Source organism: Sorex fumeus, unplaced genomic scaffold, assembly GCF_029834395.1.
Source record: "Sorex fumeus unplaced genomic scaffold, SorFum_2.1 ptg000047l, whole genome shotgun sequence".
In the NCBI taxonomy this organism is placed as follows: domain Eukaryota; kingdom Metazoa; phylum Chordata; class Mammalia; order Eulipotyphla; family Soricidae; genus Sorex; species Sorex fumeus.
In genome coordinates, this window is record NW_026606104.1 from 54231648 (window position 1) to 54246711 (window position 15064).

General features: G+C 40.5%; 1 protein-coding gene and 1 non-coding gene across 25 annotated transcripts in view; one reads left to right on the forward strand and one right to left on the reverse strand.

Annotated features, from left to right (window-relative positions):
• Nucleotides 1-15064, forward strand: part of MACF1 (microtubule actin crosslinking factor 1) — a 403924-nt gene that overhangs the window by 341016 nt on the left and 47844 nt on the right. For 19 of the 24 annotated variants that reach the window (XM_056123700.1, XM_056123697.1, XM_056123710.1 and 16 more), the window contains 8 exons: nt 923-1089; nt 6765-6924; nt 7331-7657; nt 9025-9109; nt 9733-9974; nt 11517-11723; nt 13422-13541; nt 14059-14166. In XM_056123700.1, the coding sequence (XP_055979675.1) occupies nt 923-1089; nt 6765-6924; nt 7331-7657; nt 9025-9109; nt 9733-9974; nt 11517-11723; nt 13422-13541; nt 14059-14166 (1416 nt within the window). The remainder of the gene's footprint in view (nt 1-922; nt 1090-6764; nt 6925-7330; nt 7658-9024; nt 9110-9732; nt 9975-11516; nt 11724-13421; nt 13542-14058; nt 14167-15064) is intronic. The other 5 variants (XM_056123702.1, XM_056123703.1, XM_056123707.1 and 2 more) reach the window with 1 other exon arrangement.
• Nucleotides 1744-1879, reverse strand: LOC130032207 (small nucleolar RNA SNORA72). Its single transcript, XR_008793762.1, has one exon. It is a non-coding gene; the product is annotated as a small nucleolar RNA SNORA72 (small nucleolar RNA).

A 15064-nucleotide genomic window follows, 5' to 3' on the forward strand; every position in this document is an offset into this window, starting at 1 on the left:
GCTTTCCCCACCAGGCCACTCTGTGGAGTTTGCATGCTCTCCATACATCTATATGGATTTTCTCTAGGTTCCTCCCAAGTTTCAGAGTTGTGCAGAACAACCTGAATGAGGGTGGGTATATCGATGTGCCCTGCACGGAAGAGCACCCCATCTCTAGAGTTCGCTTTGCCTTGCTCTGAGTACATGGGAGATAACCTCCCACCTACCCTCAAGTCTGAACTAGAATCAGTAGGTTATTGAAATGAATGAATACAGTAATTGTTGAATATTTAAAGTGTTTTGGGTTTTTATTTAGAAGTTCATTGATATCTTTGTCACTGTAAAAACTTATCCATAGAAACTTATCTCTTGTTTTTATCAGCTAGCATTTGGTAAAAATTTTCATATGGTTATTTAATTTGTATAAGTGAGAACTTCCTATATATTGTGTATGTGCGAGGTTCTGTTTTTGTTAGCTTAATTTCCATTTTAAGGCATTTTCTTGTTCAAAATAAGTTCCCTGTTAAGTGCATAATGACCCTCACTGCTCCACTTACAAGTTTAAGTGTATGAAAAGTTTATTTGGGTAGTAGAAACTACTGTATCTCATGTTTCTGCCTCAAAGATGAAAAATTCTGTTCAGGTAAATCTAGGAGTTTGTGGAGTGTGAATTTTTAAAACTTTTATCTATATTTTAGATTTAAAAATAATCCCATATTATTACTCTCTATTCTTTTTTTTTTCTTTGCTTTTTGGGTCACACCTGGCAATGCACAGGGGTTACTCCTGGCTCCGAACTCAGGAATTACTCCTGTCGGTGCTCGGGGGACCATATGGGATGCTGGGAATTTAACCCGGGTCAGGCGCGTGCAAGGCAGATGCCCTACCCGCTGTGCTATTGCTCCAGCCCCCTCTCTGTTCTTTTTAAACATGTCTGCTATAGCTGCTCCAGCGGCTCCTAGATGATCGAAAGGCTACAGTAGACATGCTTCAAGCAGAAGGAGGCAGAATAGCACAATCAGCTGAGCTGGCCGATAAAGAGAAAATCACTGGACAGTTGGAGAATCTTGAAAGTAGGTGGACTGGACTACTCAGCAAGGCAGCAGCCAGGTAAGGTCAAAGAGGTTTTGGTGAATCAGAGGTTTTTAGAGCGTTTTGCCTTCTTGTTTGACTTGTTATCACAATAATCCTGTTAAAGCTCTGGAAGCTCCGGAATGATTCTGTCAGTGCTTTGGATCATATTCAGTAGTTTTTCAATCTTGAAGGAGGGATGTTTGTTTTGTTTGGTTTGGTGGCCATACCCAGTGATGCTCAGGGATTATTCCTGGCTCTGCACTCAGAAATTACTCTTGGTAGTGCTCAGGGGACCATGTGGGATGCCCGCTGTACTCTTGCTCCAGCCCAAGGGAGGGATGTTTTTAGAGATATTTCTCACAACTAGAATCACTCTCAGGAAACCAGTCTCAGCAACTCCATAAATTCTAAAAACTAGAAATTCATTGTTCAGTGTTATTGTGCTATAATGGAAGTATGGTTCCAAATGATAACAGCTTCTTATAATCCTGCCAAGTTTTTTCTGATTTTTTTGTTTTGGGACCACACCCAGCAATGCTCAGGGATTACTTTGTTCAGGAATTACTTCTGTCAGTGCTCTGGGGATCCTGTGGGACCCCAGGGATTGAACCTCGGTTGTCCATGTGCAAGGCAGATCTCCTATTCACTGTGCTATCGCTCCAGCTTATCTTTCCTGTATTTTTTTTTTTAATTTAACACCAGCATTTCTAAGACCAGACATAGGCAGATAAAGAACCAAGTCCGGGAACACATGCATGGTCTTACTATAGCGAATGTTTAGCCTGTCCTGATTACTACAAAATCAGAACAGCGAGAGTATTCGCAATTCTTTTCTGGATTTTTTAAAAATGACTTTTAACTTCATACTTTGTAAATAATTCTGATATTTTGGAATGGTAATATTTTCTTATTAACTTATTCTTATGTTAGATATTTCTGCATCAAGGATCCAGTCTGCACATTAAAGAGATGTATAAACTTTCTTCAGTACATGGCAAAAATACGGGCACTAACTACACTTAGTTCTTTCAAGGAAGTTCTTTTTTCTATAACTGTGTAACACCAATATTATTTGGGGTTTGGGATTTTGCTTTTGTGTTTGGAACACACTGAATGATGCTCAGAAGCTACTCCCAGCATAGTGCTTGGACCACTCCCATAGTACTGTGGGGGGACATGCAAGTCTAGGAATCAAACCCAGGGTCCCACCCACAAAACATTCAGTAGCCCTTTGCACATCTCCCTAATTCCAAATACCACCTTTTGTTGTTGTGATGGTGGAAGGGATTGAACCCAAGGGCTTTGTGCCAACCATTCCTGACTCTCAGTTCTTCTCTTCCCAGGCCCCAGCCTCTTCACATCTTGCTGTAAATAATCATGTCTTTCTTGCTGCCTGAGACATTTACTGTTTCCCTATTGCCCATAAAATAAAATCCAAACGTGGATGGGGGGCACATATACATGTGCATAGTGCTCTGGAGATCAGATTTTGTGCTTCACACATACAAGGCAGAAGCTCTACCACTGGGCCACATGGTCTATCCCCAGAATCTAAACTCTTGAACCTAACACTTAAAACCCCCCAGTATTTGGTCCTATCCTGCTTGTCTTAGTTTCCATTGTTTCCCTTCTTACTCTGTTTTTCTTGGGTAAAGCAAACTGTTTGGTCCTCAGTATCTTCTGTCAGTTTCTAATTCTAGGACTTCACTGATGGTGACACATCTTCCATGAAATGTTGTCCATCTCCCCTTCTTCTGTGAAACCTTTATTTCCCAACAATAACTTTTTTTTCCTTTTAATTGCTATCACTCTCTTACTGGTAGCTTATGTTGTGGTCATTTCTATATGTTCTTATCTCCTATGTCCGAAAGTTCATTCAAGTCATGTTTTGTTTCTAACATATTTTTTTATGACTCTTTTCTTCATCCTTACTCTCAATTTCCATTCTCCTATCCTGGACCAGTATCTTAAACACAAATACGAATAATCAACTTCATTTATTACAGAATCTTACAGGCTTTTATTTAAATATTTTAATATTTTGTTTTTGATGTCTCTGAATTACTATAGCTCTTCCCTTTTGCTGCCCCAAATCTTGTTACATTGAGTTCTTTAGATGTTCAGATTCCAAATTCAGAGTTTAATCAGAAAGAAATCAGAGTTTGGTGTGGCCAGAGAGATAGAACAGCAGGTAGGACACTTGCCTTGCACATAGCTGACTAAGGTTCAATTCCCAACACTCCATGCAGTGACCCAAACCCTGCCAGGAGTGATCTCTGAACTCAAAAGACACACTGCTGAGTGTGTCCCACACCCCTCCTCCCCAAAAATAAAAATGAAAGAGAAATTGCTGGAGAAATACTACAGGGAGTAAGACCCTTGCTTTGCATGGCCAAACCCAGTTTGATCCCTGTCATCACATAGTTTCCCAATCACCGTCAGGAATGAGCCCTGAACACAGCTAGATATGACACCAATACACACACACACAGTATCACTGTCATCCATTGTTCATCGATTTCTTCGAGCAGACACTAGTAAAGTCTCCATTCATCCTAGCCCTGAGGTTTTAGAAAGTGCCACATTGGAGGCTCTTTCAGGGTCAGGGGAATGAGATTCATCATTGTTACTGGGTTTTGGCGTATTGAATATGCCATGGGGAGCTTGCCAGACTCTGCCGTGCGGGCAGGATACTCTCAGTAGCCTACTGGGTTCTCCAAGACCGAGAACTAGACAATAAGAGGTTGCGCGGCCACAAATGTGGCTGTGCACTTCCGGGAGCTTGGTTTTATAGTCTTTGAATCTTGGCTGTTGATGGGATTACATAATGGCAAGGGGGCATTTGGTGGGTGTAACTGTCTAGCTACTGGAAGATGGGGGATCTGGGTGGAGGAGGCCCAGTCCCGATTTGAGCAGGCTTGGAGATCTCAGCCCCGGGTCCTGCACACCTGGGTTCCTCTGCCAGTTCCCTTATGCGTGAGGCTCATCCGAATGTGTGATCTTAAGCATGGCTGTGGCTGGGTTCCGAAGGTCTTCAACTGCCGGGGCTCTGCTCAAGGCGGGAAGGGAAACTCAACCTGCCCCCCTCCAAGGGGCCCCAGTGAAGACAGCCAGGCACTGGGGCAGGAGACTCTAGAGACACACACATACACAAAACGAAAAAGAAAAATAATGATATGGGGGCCAAAGAGATAGTATGAGAGTAAGATGCTTGCCTTGCATGTTGGCAACCTGGTTTCAATCCCCAGCATCTTACTGGTGTCCCAAGTCTGCCAGGAATTATCCCTGAACACAGAGCCAGAAGTAAGCCCTAGGCACCACTGAGTGTGGCCCAGAAACCGAAAAGAAAGTAAGGAAAGATCCAGAAATGAAAGATAGTTTTTTAAATAAAAGTCCAGTTTAATATTGATCTTAATATGTTTTAGTGATATTAATTGAAGATATTTTTTGAAGGCTGGCATTACAAAGAAAGAAGAAGAAAATGTATATATTGACATTTTGTTTTGTGGTGCTAGGAATTAAATGCATACCTACAAAACATGTGCTTTACCACTGAAACACGTTCCTGACCCTTATATTGATATTTTTAAATGACATATAGATACATGTTTTTCTTTTAAAAAGCAAGTGTATTGTCTCAGAGATAATACAGTGGTTAAGCCGCTTTCCTTGCACATAGCCAACCCCTTGGCACCATATGTTCCCTGCACACTACCAGGAGTGATCCCTAAGCAGAGAGCCAGGAATAAACTTGAGCACTGCTGGGTGTGGCTCCAAAACCAAAAATAGAGATGGATAAATAAAATTTGAGCATGATTTCTGCTGAGCATCACAACCAAGTGCACAGCCGCCTGTCACCACAACAAAAATAGTGAAAGATGAAAAGGAAAAGAAATTAAATGATTTAAAAAAATTTTTTTTTGACCTAGGGCTAGGAGAGAATATAGGTTAAGGTACTTTTTTATGCACACAGCTGACCCTAGTTTAATCCCCAACATCACATATTGTCTCTGCGCACTCTCAGAAGTAAACACCTGAGCACAGATTGGTATGACTCTCCCCAAAAAGACTGGAAAAAAAGAAAACAAGAACAGTTCAAACACAGTTGAGTTTCTATATACTAAAAATGCCAAATCTTTGTATTTTTTTTCTTTTTGTTTTAGTTTTGAGCCATACCTGATAGTGGCTCTGTACTCCCTGAGCACATCATTCCTGATGATGCTCAGAGGACAGTATGTGGTTTCAAGGATCAAATCCAGGTTGACCACATACAAGGCAATCACTTTTTTCATGGTACCAAGCATAGGACCTGATAACAAATGTTTTCTCAATTAGAGAACACCATGTGGGACTGGAATGATAATACAGCGGGTAGAGCGCTTGCCTTGCACAATGCCAATCCAGGTTTAATCCCCGGCATCTCATACGGTCCCCGGAGCACCACCAGGAATGATTTCTGAGTGCAGAGCCGGGAGTAACCCCTGAATAGTGCCCAGTGTGCCCCCGCAAAAAAAAAGAACATCAAGCATTATGTACTCCTGGGACATTGTTGGTTTCAGTTTTGGTTTAGGGGCATAGCCAGTGGTGTTCAAAGGCTACTCCCAGGTCTGTGCTCAGGGTCACTTCCAGCTTGCTGGAGATTAAACCGGGACTCTTGATGTAAAGCCCCACGCAATTAAGCGAACTCTTCAGCCCAACTCCAGGCCTTTTCAGATAATAGCAGTTAATCTCTTCTTTTTATTTTGTTTTGGCGGGGGTCCACAGCCAGTGGTACTCAAGGGCTTACTCCTGTGTCTGCACCAGGGATCTTTCTCTGCAGTGTGCAAGGGAGCATATGGGGTCCTGGGGCTCGAACTCAGGTCAGCTTGTAAGGCAAAGACCCTACCTGCTATACTATCATTCAGACCCACATCTAGTCTCTTCTTAATGTTGTAGTCATCCATATTGCCTTCCATTATTACTCTGCTTACTAATACAGTTCTTGGGTGTTTTTCCTCTCTTGTTAGGGTGCTCCCAACATTCAAGGGTTCTCTCTCCCCTTTGTATTATGTTACTTTTTATCTATAGTTTACATAAAATCAAAGCTTGCTATGAATGTCATATTAAATAAGATTCCAAGTAAACTATAAGGTTCATAGTTCTTCCATCTGCCATTTGTATCGACAAATTCAGCTAGTCTGAGGTCATTTTTTATGTTAATGTCTATTGACTTTATTAGAAGCCTGGCTGGATTTGGGAAAGTGGGAAAGAAGTTCAAGTTCATAGTTGCTTCAAATGCTGTCTTCACTCAAGTGAAGGTAGAGTGAGAGTGAGTGAAATGAAGTTTCTTTGACACAAACTTTCATTTCAGTCACATGACCTGATGATTCCCTGTGCTATTTTCCATAAGAGCATTAGAAAGTCTGGTTCTGAACCTCGGTAACCTGTTGCTACTCACTGGAGAGCTTGGGAATTTTCTCTTTAAGCCTATAGAGTCTACTTTTAGTTTTGTAATAGTGGGGAAATCAGCCTATCTTTAAAAGTTCTGGGAAGATCAAAATGAGGTACTGCTTGTGAAAGCCTTTAAAATATCAAAGTGCTTTTTATGTGTTCTGTTTACTACTGGTACTTATAGTGTGCCTGGCAATGATTGGTATTCTACTGAGTATAGTACTATTATCAGTCTTAATGTGACTTCTTGTCTGAGCAGCTTGTCCTGTATATTTGTGTAGGCAAAAACAGCTGGAAGATATCCTGGTTCTGGCCAAACAATTCCATGAGACAGCTGAGCCTATTTCTGACTTCTTATCTGTCACAGAGAAAAAACTTGCGAACTCAGAACCTGTTGGCACTCAGGCTGCCAAAATACAGCAGCAGATCATTCGACACAAGGTAGGAAATTGTTTAGCGTAAATAGTCACGCTAAATGAAAACACAGACCTGGGTTCTGAATTCCTAGAAATCAGAAAACTGCTTGCAACATTAAAGTCATGTTTATGGAATTTAAAAAGTTTAAAGCGGGGGGGCGGTTGGTTTGGAAATTAGGGTCAAATTACTTAAAATGTGGGTAAAAAAATTATGGTCAGATAACGGTAAAATCACATTCATGAAATGGAAATTTAAATCAACAAATAGGCTATCATCATCCAGAAAAGTAGCTTTTGTTCTCAATTTTTCTATAATTTTGCCCTTCGGTTGGTTAATTTTTTATGTTTTATATCATTTGTTATTTATTCATTGTTTCATGCTTTTCATTTATTTTGTTTCTGTTATTCATTTTTTCCGTATGGATTTCCAGGCTCTGGAGGAAGAAATAGAAAGCCATGCGGCAGATGTGCACCAGGCAGTCAAAATTGGGCAGACTCTCTCCTCCCTGACATGTTCTGCAGAGCAGGGTGTGCTGTCCGAAAAGCTAGACTCGTTGCAGGCCCGATACAGTGAGATTCTAGACCGGTGCTCTCGGAAAGCAGCCCTGCTTGAACAGGCACTGTCTAATGCTAGACTGTTCGGGGAGGATGAGGTGGAGGTGCTCAACTGGCTGGCTGAGGTGGAGGACAAGCTCAGCTCAGTGTTCGTAAAGGATTACAGACAGGATGTCCTGCAGAAACAGCATGCTGACCACCTGGTATTCGTGTTCTCCATTCTTCTTCTTTATGTTGCCGATTTACTTTATAATTTTGCTTCATATGTCCCTTCATTCCTTTTCTTTAAATTTTCACATTTCTGTTTATACATAAGTGGGTGACTATAGACTTGGATACTAAAGACTGCTCCATTTAAACTATGGAAATACTTGCACTTCCAAGTTGTACCTAGAAGATTTTACAGAATGTAGCCATCTCAGTTTTAACTCAGAATTTTCTGTTATGCTGTGTATCACCAAGTTTCCATCTAAATAGCTTTTTTTTTATACCTGGATAAAATTTATTTTAAATAGCATTACAATAGAATTTAAAACAATATTTCTGGTCAAGATGGACTAGCATACCAGACTGACCCTTCTAACCTGAAATAACAGCAAAGCTCACAATGGACCATGTGCATGAAACAATAATTTTCTTTTTTTTTTTACATAATTTATTTCTTTATTGAATCACTGTGGGAAAAGTTACAGAGCTTTCGGGTTTAGGTCTCAGTCATGTAAATATCAAACACATTTCCCTTTACCAATACTTATTTTTAACCGCGAACCCCAATAGAACCCCACCTCCCACCCCTCCCAATTCCTGTGAGTTCTAGTTAATACTCTATCTACTTTGACTAAATACATTGTTTCGATAGAAGATGCACAATTATTGTTTAGAGTTTACGACCCCCCCCCCCCCTCCAATCAGACATGCTGAAACAGCGTTGTGAAATGATTTGCTTTCTACAGCTTGGTTTTAGAATAAAATGATGTCGCGCGGCCTGCTAACCATCTAAATAGTTTTTAAAGTGCGTGTACTTTAAAACCAGATATAAGTAAATATACCCAGGTTTTGATCATATAGACCTAACCTATTTTTGCTTTTCTAGAATTTTTGCTGAAAGTCCAGGGATTTTTATGTCATCTTAATAGAAAATGATTTTCCCTTTTCCTTTTTGTGAAACTTCGTAGAATGTAGTAAAATAGGCAAAGCAAATTGTTTCGAATACTCAGAGATTCTTCTGCTTGAGCGTATTTAGCCGGAATCCTGATTTAAACCAGCATGTTCTTACTAACTTTTCTTCTCTTGGATGTTTGTCTTAATTTGTTTTGGACGTAATAAGACATTTTTGTTGATTTCTACTTCCTTTCTTGAGTTCAATAGGGTCGGTACCAATAGTTTGGTAAAGCTGATTGAATTATAAACCTCTTCATTAAAAAGGAATGTTTGCCTATGGGATCTCATTCATGTTTTGTAATGATGGGATAGACAAGACATTGATGGAACCAAATGTCTGATATTTGGTCTTATTTATTTTCCTTTTCTGTGCAATTATTTGGGGATTAATAGTATTCTTCCTTTTCAGGCTTTAAATGAAGAGATTATTAATAGAAAGAAGAATGTAGATCAAGCTATTAAAAATGGTCAGGCTCTTCTAAAACAAACCACAGGTATTTTGAAAATCGGATCTCTTCACCATCTTGGTCACACATCCGTATCCAGGAATTAGGACTTTTCACTGCCCTCTTCTTTTTCCTTTTAGGAGAAGCATAGTGTTCGCTAGTTAACTTAGCATATGCTCCTGATTGACAGGTGGCCTGGGTTCCTTTTTTCTCCTAAATCTTTTTGTTTGTTGTTGTTTTGGTTTTGGGGGGTTTTGTGGGTGGGGGCGTGGGTAGCACATTCATGGCAGTGCTAAAAGCTTACTCCTGGCTATGTGCTCAAAACCAGAGTTGACTGAGCAACACAGATGCCTTAACCCCTGTACTATCTCTCTGCCCCCTGCTCAATCTTCTGGTTATAGAATTTGACATCCCCTGCTTTTCAGTGCACTGAATGCTAGTATTCACTGATCAATGCTAGGACATCTAGAAACACCTATAGTTGAACTCAGGTAATTTATAAATGAAATTTTTGTTTTTATTTTCCTCCTACCTCTATTGTGGAATACTATGTGAAATCAGTACCAAAAGGAGAAGGCTTCTGTAACATATAAGCTCTGATTTGAAGAACAGAGTTAAAGTGACCCCCTTAAGTCCTCTCAGACACCAGTAATTTGTATCATTTTCCCTAGGTGAAGAGGTGTTGCTTATTCAGGAAAAACTGGATGGAATCAAGACTCGCTATGCAGACATCACAGTCACTAGTTCCAAGGCCCTCAGGACGTTAGAGCAGGCCCGGCAGCTAGCCACCAAGTTCCAGTCTACTTACGAGGAACTGACCACATGGCTGAAGGAGGTAGAAGAGGAGTTGGCAGCCAGTGGAGGACAGTCTCCCACAGGGGAGCAGATACCCCAGTTTCAACAAAGACAGAAGGTAAGTTGTCATTTCACACTTATCCTCACCCTTCACTTACGGGTGAGGATAAGAGGAAGCTTTCCTTTTAGAATTTCTTGTTTCTGTTTTGGGGCCACAGCTGGGTGTACTCCACTCTGGCCTTGTGCTCAGGGATCACTCCCAGTGGGTTGGCTGCTTGCAAAGCAAGTGCCTTTCCCAATTTCACTGGACCCTAAAATTTTATCTTTAATCCTTGAACTTTTAAGTTCAATTACTGTTTGTTTTTTTTTTAACTAATTTTATTTTGTTATTGTTGTTGTGTGTAGGGATTACTCCAGGTTGTGCTCAGGGGCTATTCCGTGGCTCTGTGTTCAGGAGTCACCCTTTGGTGGTACTTGGAACACCATATTCAATGCCAGGGATTGAACTGGCTGCATACCAAGCAAGCACCATTAATCCTTGTACTGACTCTCCAGCCTCAACTTCACCAAATACTTCTCTGTTAAATCTAACAAAATACTTCTGCATGCCTCATTCTCACAGACAGTGATATTTGACATAAAACCTATAAATGAATTAAAGAACAAAGAAGATTGTATTCCAAAGCCCTAGAAAGTTGCTTCTTAAATAACATTTTCAGTTGACTTTCATGATGCACTCTCTGAAGAGTCACGGTCACGGTCCTCCCGTTGTTCATCGATTTGCTCGAGTGGGCCCAGTAACGTCTCCATCGTGAGATTTGTTGTTACTGTGTTTGGTATATTGAATACGTCATGGGGAGCTTGCCAGGCTCTGCCTTCCGGGCGAGATACTCTCAGTAGCTTGCCGGGCTTTCCGAGAGGGGCGGAGGAATCGAACTCGGGTCAGCCATATTGGCTGCATGCAAGGCAAATGCCCTACCGCTGTGCTATGGCTCCAGCTTCATGATTATATTTGGTTCTCCTGCAGAACCTAGTATGCACTGAAACACTGTTAAGTAATTTTAAGTACTTGTTAACCTGGCTGAAGAAGTCTTATAGATAGTTCTTTTTGTTTTGTTTTGTTTTGTTTTGTTTTGTTTGGGGGCCGTACCCAGTGGTGCTCAGGGCTTATTCTGGCTCTGTGCTCAGGGATCATTCATGGTGGGGTTAGGGGCAAGATCTGATACCAGGGATCCAAACAAGTTTCTGCATATAAGGCAAGTAAGTGCCCTTTGAATCACACCTGGCAGTGCTCAGGAGTTACTGGCACTACACTCAGAAACTACTCCTGGTGGGCTTGGGGAACCACATGGGGTGATAGGGATCAGACCCCGGCAGGCTGCATTGCAAGACAGGCACCCTACCCGCTGTGCTTATGCTCTGGCTCCAGGGCAAGTAAGTATCTTACATGCTGTACTCTCTGGCCCTCACAGACAGTTCTAAGTAAGCAACAGCTAAGTCTAAAGCCAGTGATTGAAAAATCTGAGCAAGAAGAAAACTGAAGGAAGGAGGTCAGAGCCCTGCTGGGATGTGTGGTAGAGATAGCACTTTCTACCCATCACAGCTGCTAATATGCTTAATTTAGCAACGTATGGCCTGAAAACTTTTTTTTTCTCCTTAGGAATTAAAGAAGGAGGTCATGGAGCACAGGCTGGTGTTGGACACCGTGAATGAGGTGAGCCGGGCCCTCCTAGAGCTTGTGCCCTGGAGAGCCAGAGAAGGGCTGGATAAACTTGTATCTGATGCCAACGAGCAGTACAAACTGGTCAGTGACACTGTTGGACAAAGAGTGGATGAAATTGATGCTGCTATTCAGAGATCACAGCAGGTAATGTTTATCTCTGCATTCATATTTTAGGTAATGGACATGTACGTATGAGGTGCAAAATTAGAACCCACAAAAATGCAGTCTCAGTGGAACTAGTGAAATTAAGCTAAATATGATGCAACAGATTTTTTCAGTAATGGGAAGTGACTGAGTACGTACAGATCTGTTAGTATGACTCTGGGTTTGAACCAAAATTCTGGTCCCTTTACCAGAGAACTTCGAAAAAAGTCTGTGTGGATCATTCTTTGCTCATGGCCTGCTAAGACAGTAATGGGAGTAGATAATAGCTAGGCTCAAAAGATACAGGTGTGTCACAATCTTCATTTGACATAGTCAAGTGCTTTAACATTAGATGGAGAGAGGGAGGAACTAAGAACTATAATTACTATCAAATATGCAAGCCAAAATAGCAGAGCTATCCAAAATAGTACCCTGCTAGTAAACACAGGTGTCATGTTTCCCTCAGTCTTTTTTTCTCTTTCTTCCTACTTTTTTTTTTTGGAAACAGTTTCTTGCTTTTCTTAATAGCTGGATACTCACAACGTGCCATAGCACACACAAAAAAATATTAATCTAATATGATTCCTTGGGTTCATAGTGATAGGCAAATGTTTTCTTGCTTTCTTGTTTTCTTTTTTGTTTCTGTGTTTCTGGGAGCAATACCCGGCATGCAAGGCCAGTACCCTCCCTGCTATACTATCACTCCAGAACCACAAATGCTTTCTAAGCCACACAGAAATTTGCTCTGACTCCAAGCACCTCCCCAATAAATCTTTATTCGTGTCCCTAATCTTGGGCAAAGGTTTCACTGTGAAACTTATCATAAATACTACATACCTCTTACCTTTTTAGAACATAGTTTAGATTGGCAGAATTTAAAATTGAACAGAAAGCTATTATTAAATAATAGTCACAGAAAATTTCTTTGCTATTGATAGACTGTATCAAGGTTTAGGATTGTGCCACAGAGATACTACAGGGGAAAAAGTGCTTTTCTTACATGCTGCTGACTCCAGTTTGATCTCAAGCACCACATATGTTCCCTGAGCACAGCCAGGAGTAATTCCTGAACACCACTGGTGTAACCCAAACCCCAGCTCTAAGTATCAAAAAATAAAAGTTTTGGCATTATGGGGTGTTAAACTTCTTCAGCTGAATCAGTACTTCCAAATTGATTTATCTCTTTGCTGCCAGATTTTTGTTATTTAACACATTATTGCTAGTATGTACCACAGGTAGCTCACACTTAGATGTTCTTTAATACAAATTAAGGGGCTGGTTTAACTAGTGTGCAAAAACTATTATTATTCAGTGTTTGGTACAGAAGAGAATTGACAGAACAAAGCCTTGTGAAAGCACTCTAATTAGAAGTTTATTTCATTTTATGATTCTCAGTTTCTGTTCTTTCTAGCTGAAAGTCTACTGGGTTCCCCAACTTTTTTGTAAAAATAGTGAATTAGTATCAACTTGATTGTACTTAAATCCTCTCCAATTTTGGCTTTCCTTTATGAAATAGTAATTGTATTGGCTAGGGTTGTAGCTCAGCAGTAGCAGAGCTCTTGCTTGGGTTACATCCTTGACGCCACAAATAAATAAGTAAATAAAAATAGTTCTGAAAGTTCAAGCCTATGTTGAATTCACTGCAATTCTAAGAAATAGAACTTTAAGTAATTTGTTCTTCTTTAATACATCTACTAGTATGAGCAAGCTGCTGATGCAGAACTAGCTTGGGTTGCTGAAACAAAACGGAAACTAATGGCCCTGGGTCCAATTCGCCTGGAACAAGACCAGACCACAGCTCAGCTTCAGGTACAGAAGGTAAGCGCAACACACATTTCTGCTGTCCCAAGCTCATATTTTGAGTTGAAAAGTTTCCAACTATACCAGGTCAAGTGGAATAATGCATTGTCATGATGGTGGACACAAATTAATTGGTTAGGAGGAAAGATTTTTTACTTTGCGGTTGAACAAAATAGCCCATTATTCTAGGAATTAATGGCAATTTGGGGGAGGAATTTTAAACTTGTAGATTTTTTTTTATACTACTATAGGATGCTCGAGTGGGCCCAGTAACGTCTCCATTGTGAGACTTGTTGTTACTGTGTTTGGCATATCGAATACATCACTGGTAGCTGGGCCTGCTCGAGCAGATCGATGAACAACGGGAGGACAGTGCTACAGTGCTACTCTAGGATGAGATGTGTGAATAGTTCAAGTTTTAAACTTTACAAGAAACTTAATGTGGCTTTATTTTTCATAGATTATATTTAACTCTCCATGAACAAAGACTCCAGGTCCTTTTACTTCAAATCTAACTGTTGCTTACTTTTCAAAGGCTTTCTCTATTGACATCATTCGTCACAAAGATTCAATGGATGAACTCTTCAGTCATCGAAGTGAAATCTTTGGTACTTGTGGAGAGGAGCAGAAAGCTATACTACAGGTAAATTGCGTTTGTTTACTATTTTATTATCTTCACCATGATGAGTTAGAGGTATAGTTGTGGGATAATGTTATTAAGGTCCCTCTACTTATGGTGGCATCTAAGAATAAGTTGAAAGGCCAGGAAATTCAGCCTTCTGATCTTGTGTTTGCAAAATTCTAACCTCCCGTATTATATGCGATACACAGCAAATCCATCTCTATAGCAGGAATTGCTTCTTAATCATTATCTACAAGGAGTGATCTCTAAGTGATATTTCAGGTCATCAAGTGATGTATTTTCAGAACTGTATGCAGATAATTTCTTCAGGTTCTTCTAAAAGGTCACTTGTAGACTCCTTATTTTTTTTTAATAAAAAGTGTGATTAAACCATTATTTTTCCTAAGAAATCTATATGAAGTTTAAATGGCAGGTTTGTAGAGACTTTGAATCATAGATAGAAGACAAGAAAAACCTTATGAGCATAAAAATTCATCTGTAAAATAAAATTGGATACAGCTCAATTACAATAAAATTTTAACAAATAAGACGAGGGAAATAGTTTTCGTGTCATCTCAAAGGACTACTATACATACGTTGTGTGGGAGAGACTGGGTCAGTCTGGTATGATCCTCCTGAGTCCCACCCAAAGTGATTCTTGAGCACAGATCAAGAAATAACCCCTGAGCTTTGATAGGTGATTCCCAAAAATAAAAATTCACATAAGAATACAGGTAATTTGGGGCCGGAGCGATCGCACAGCGAGCGGGCGTTTGCCTTGCACGCGGCCGACCTGGGTTCGATCCCCAGCATCCCATGATCCCCCGAGTACTGCCAGGAGTGATTCCTGAGTGCAGAAGCCAGGAGTAACCCCTGAGCATCGCCGGGTCTGACCCAAAAGGGAAAAAAAAAAAAAAAC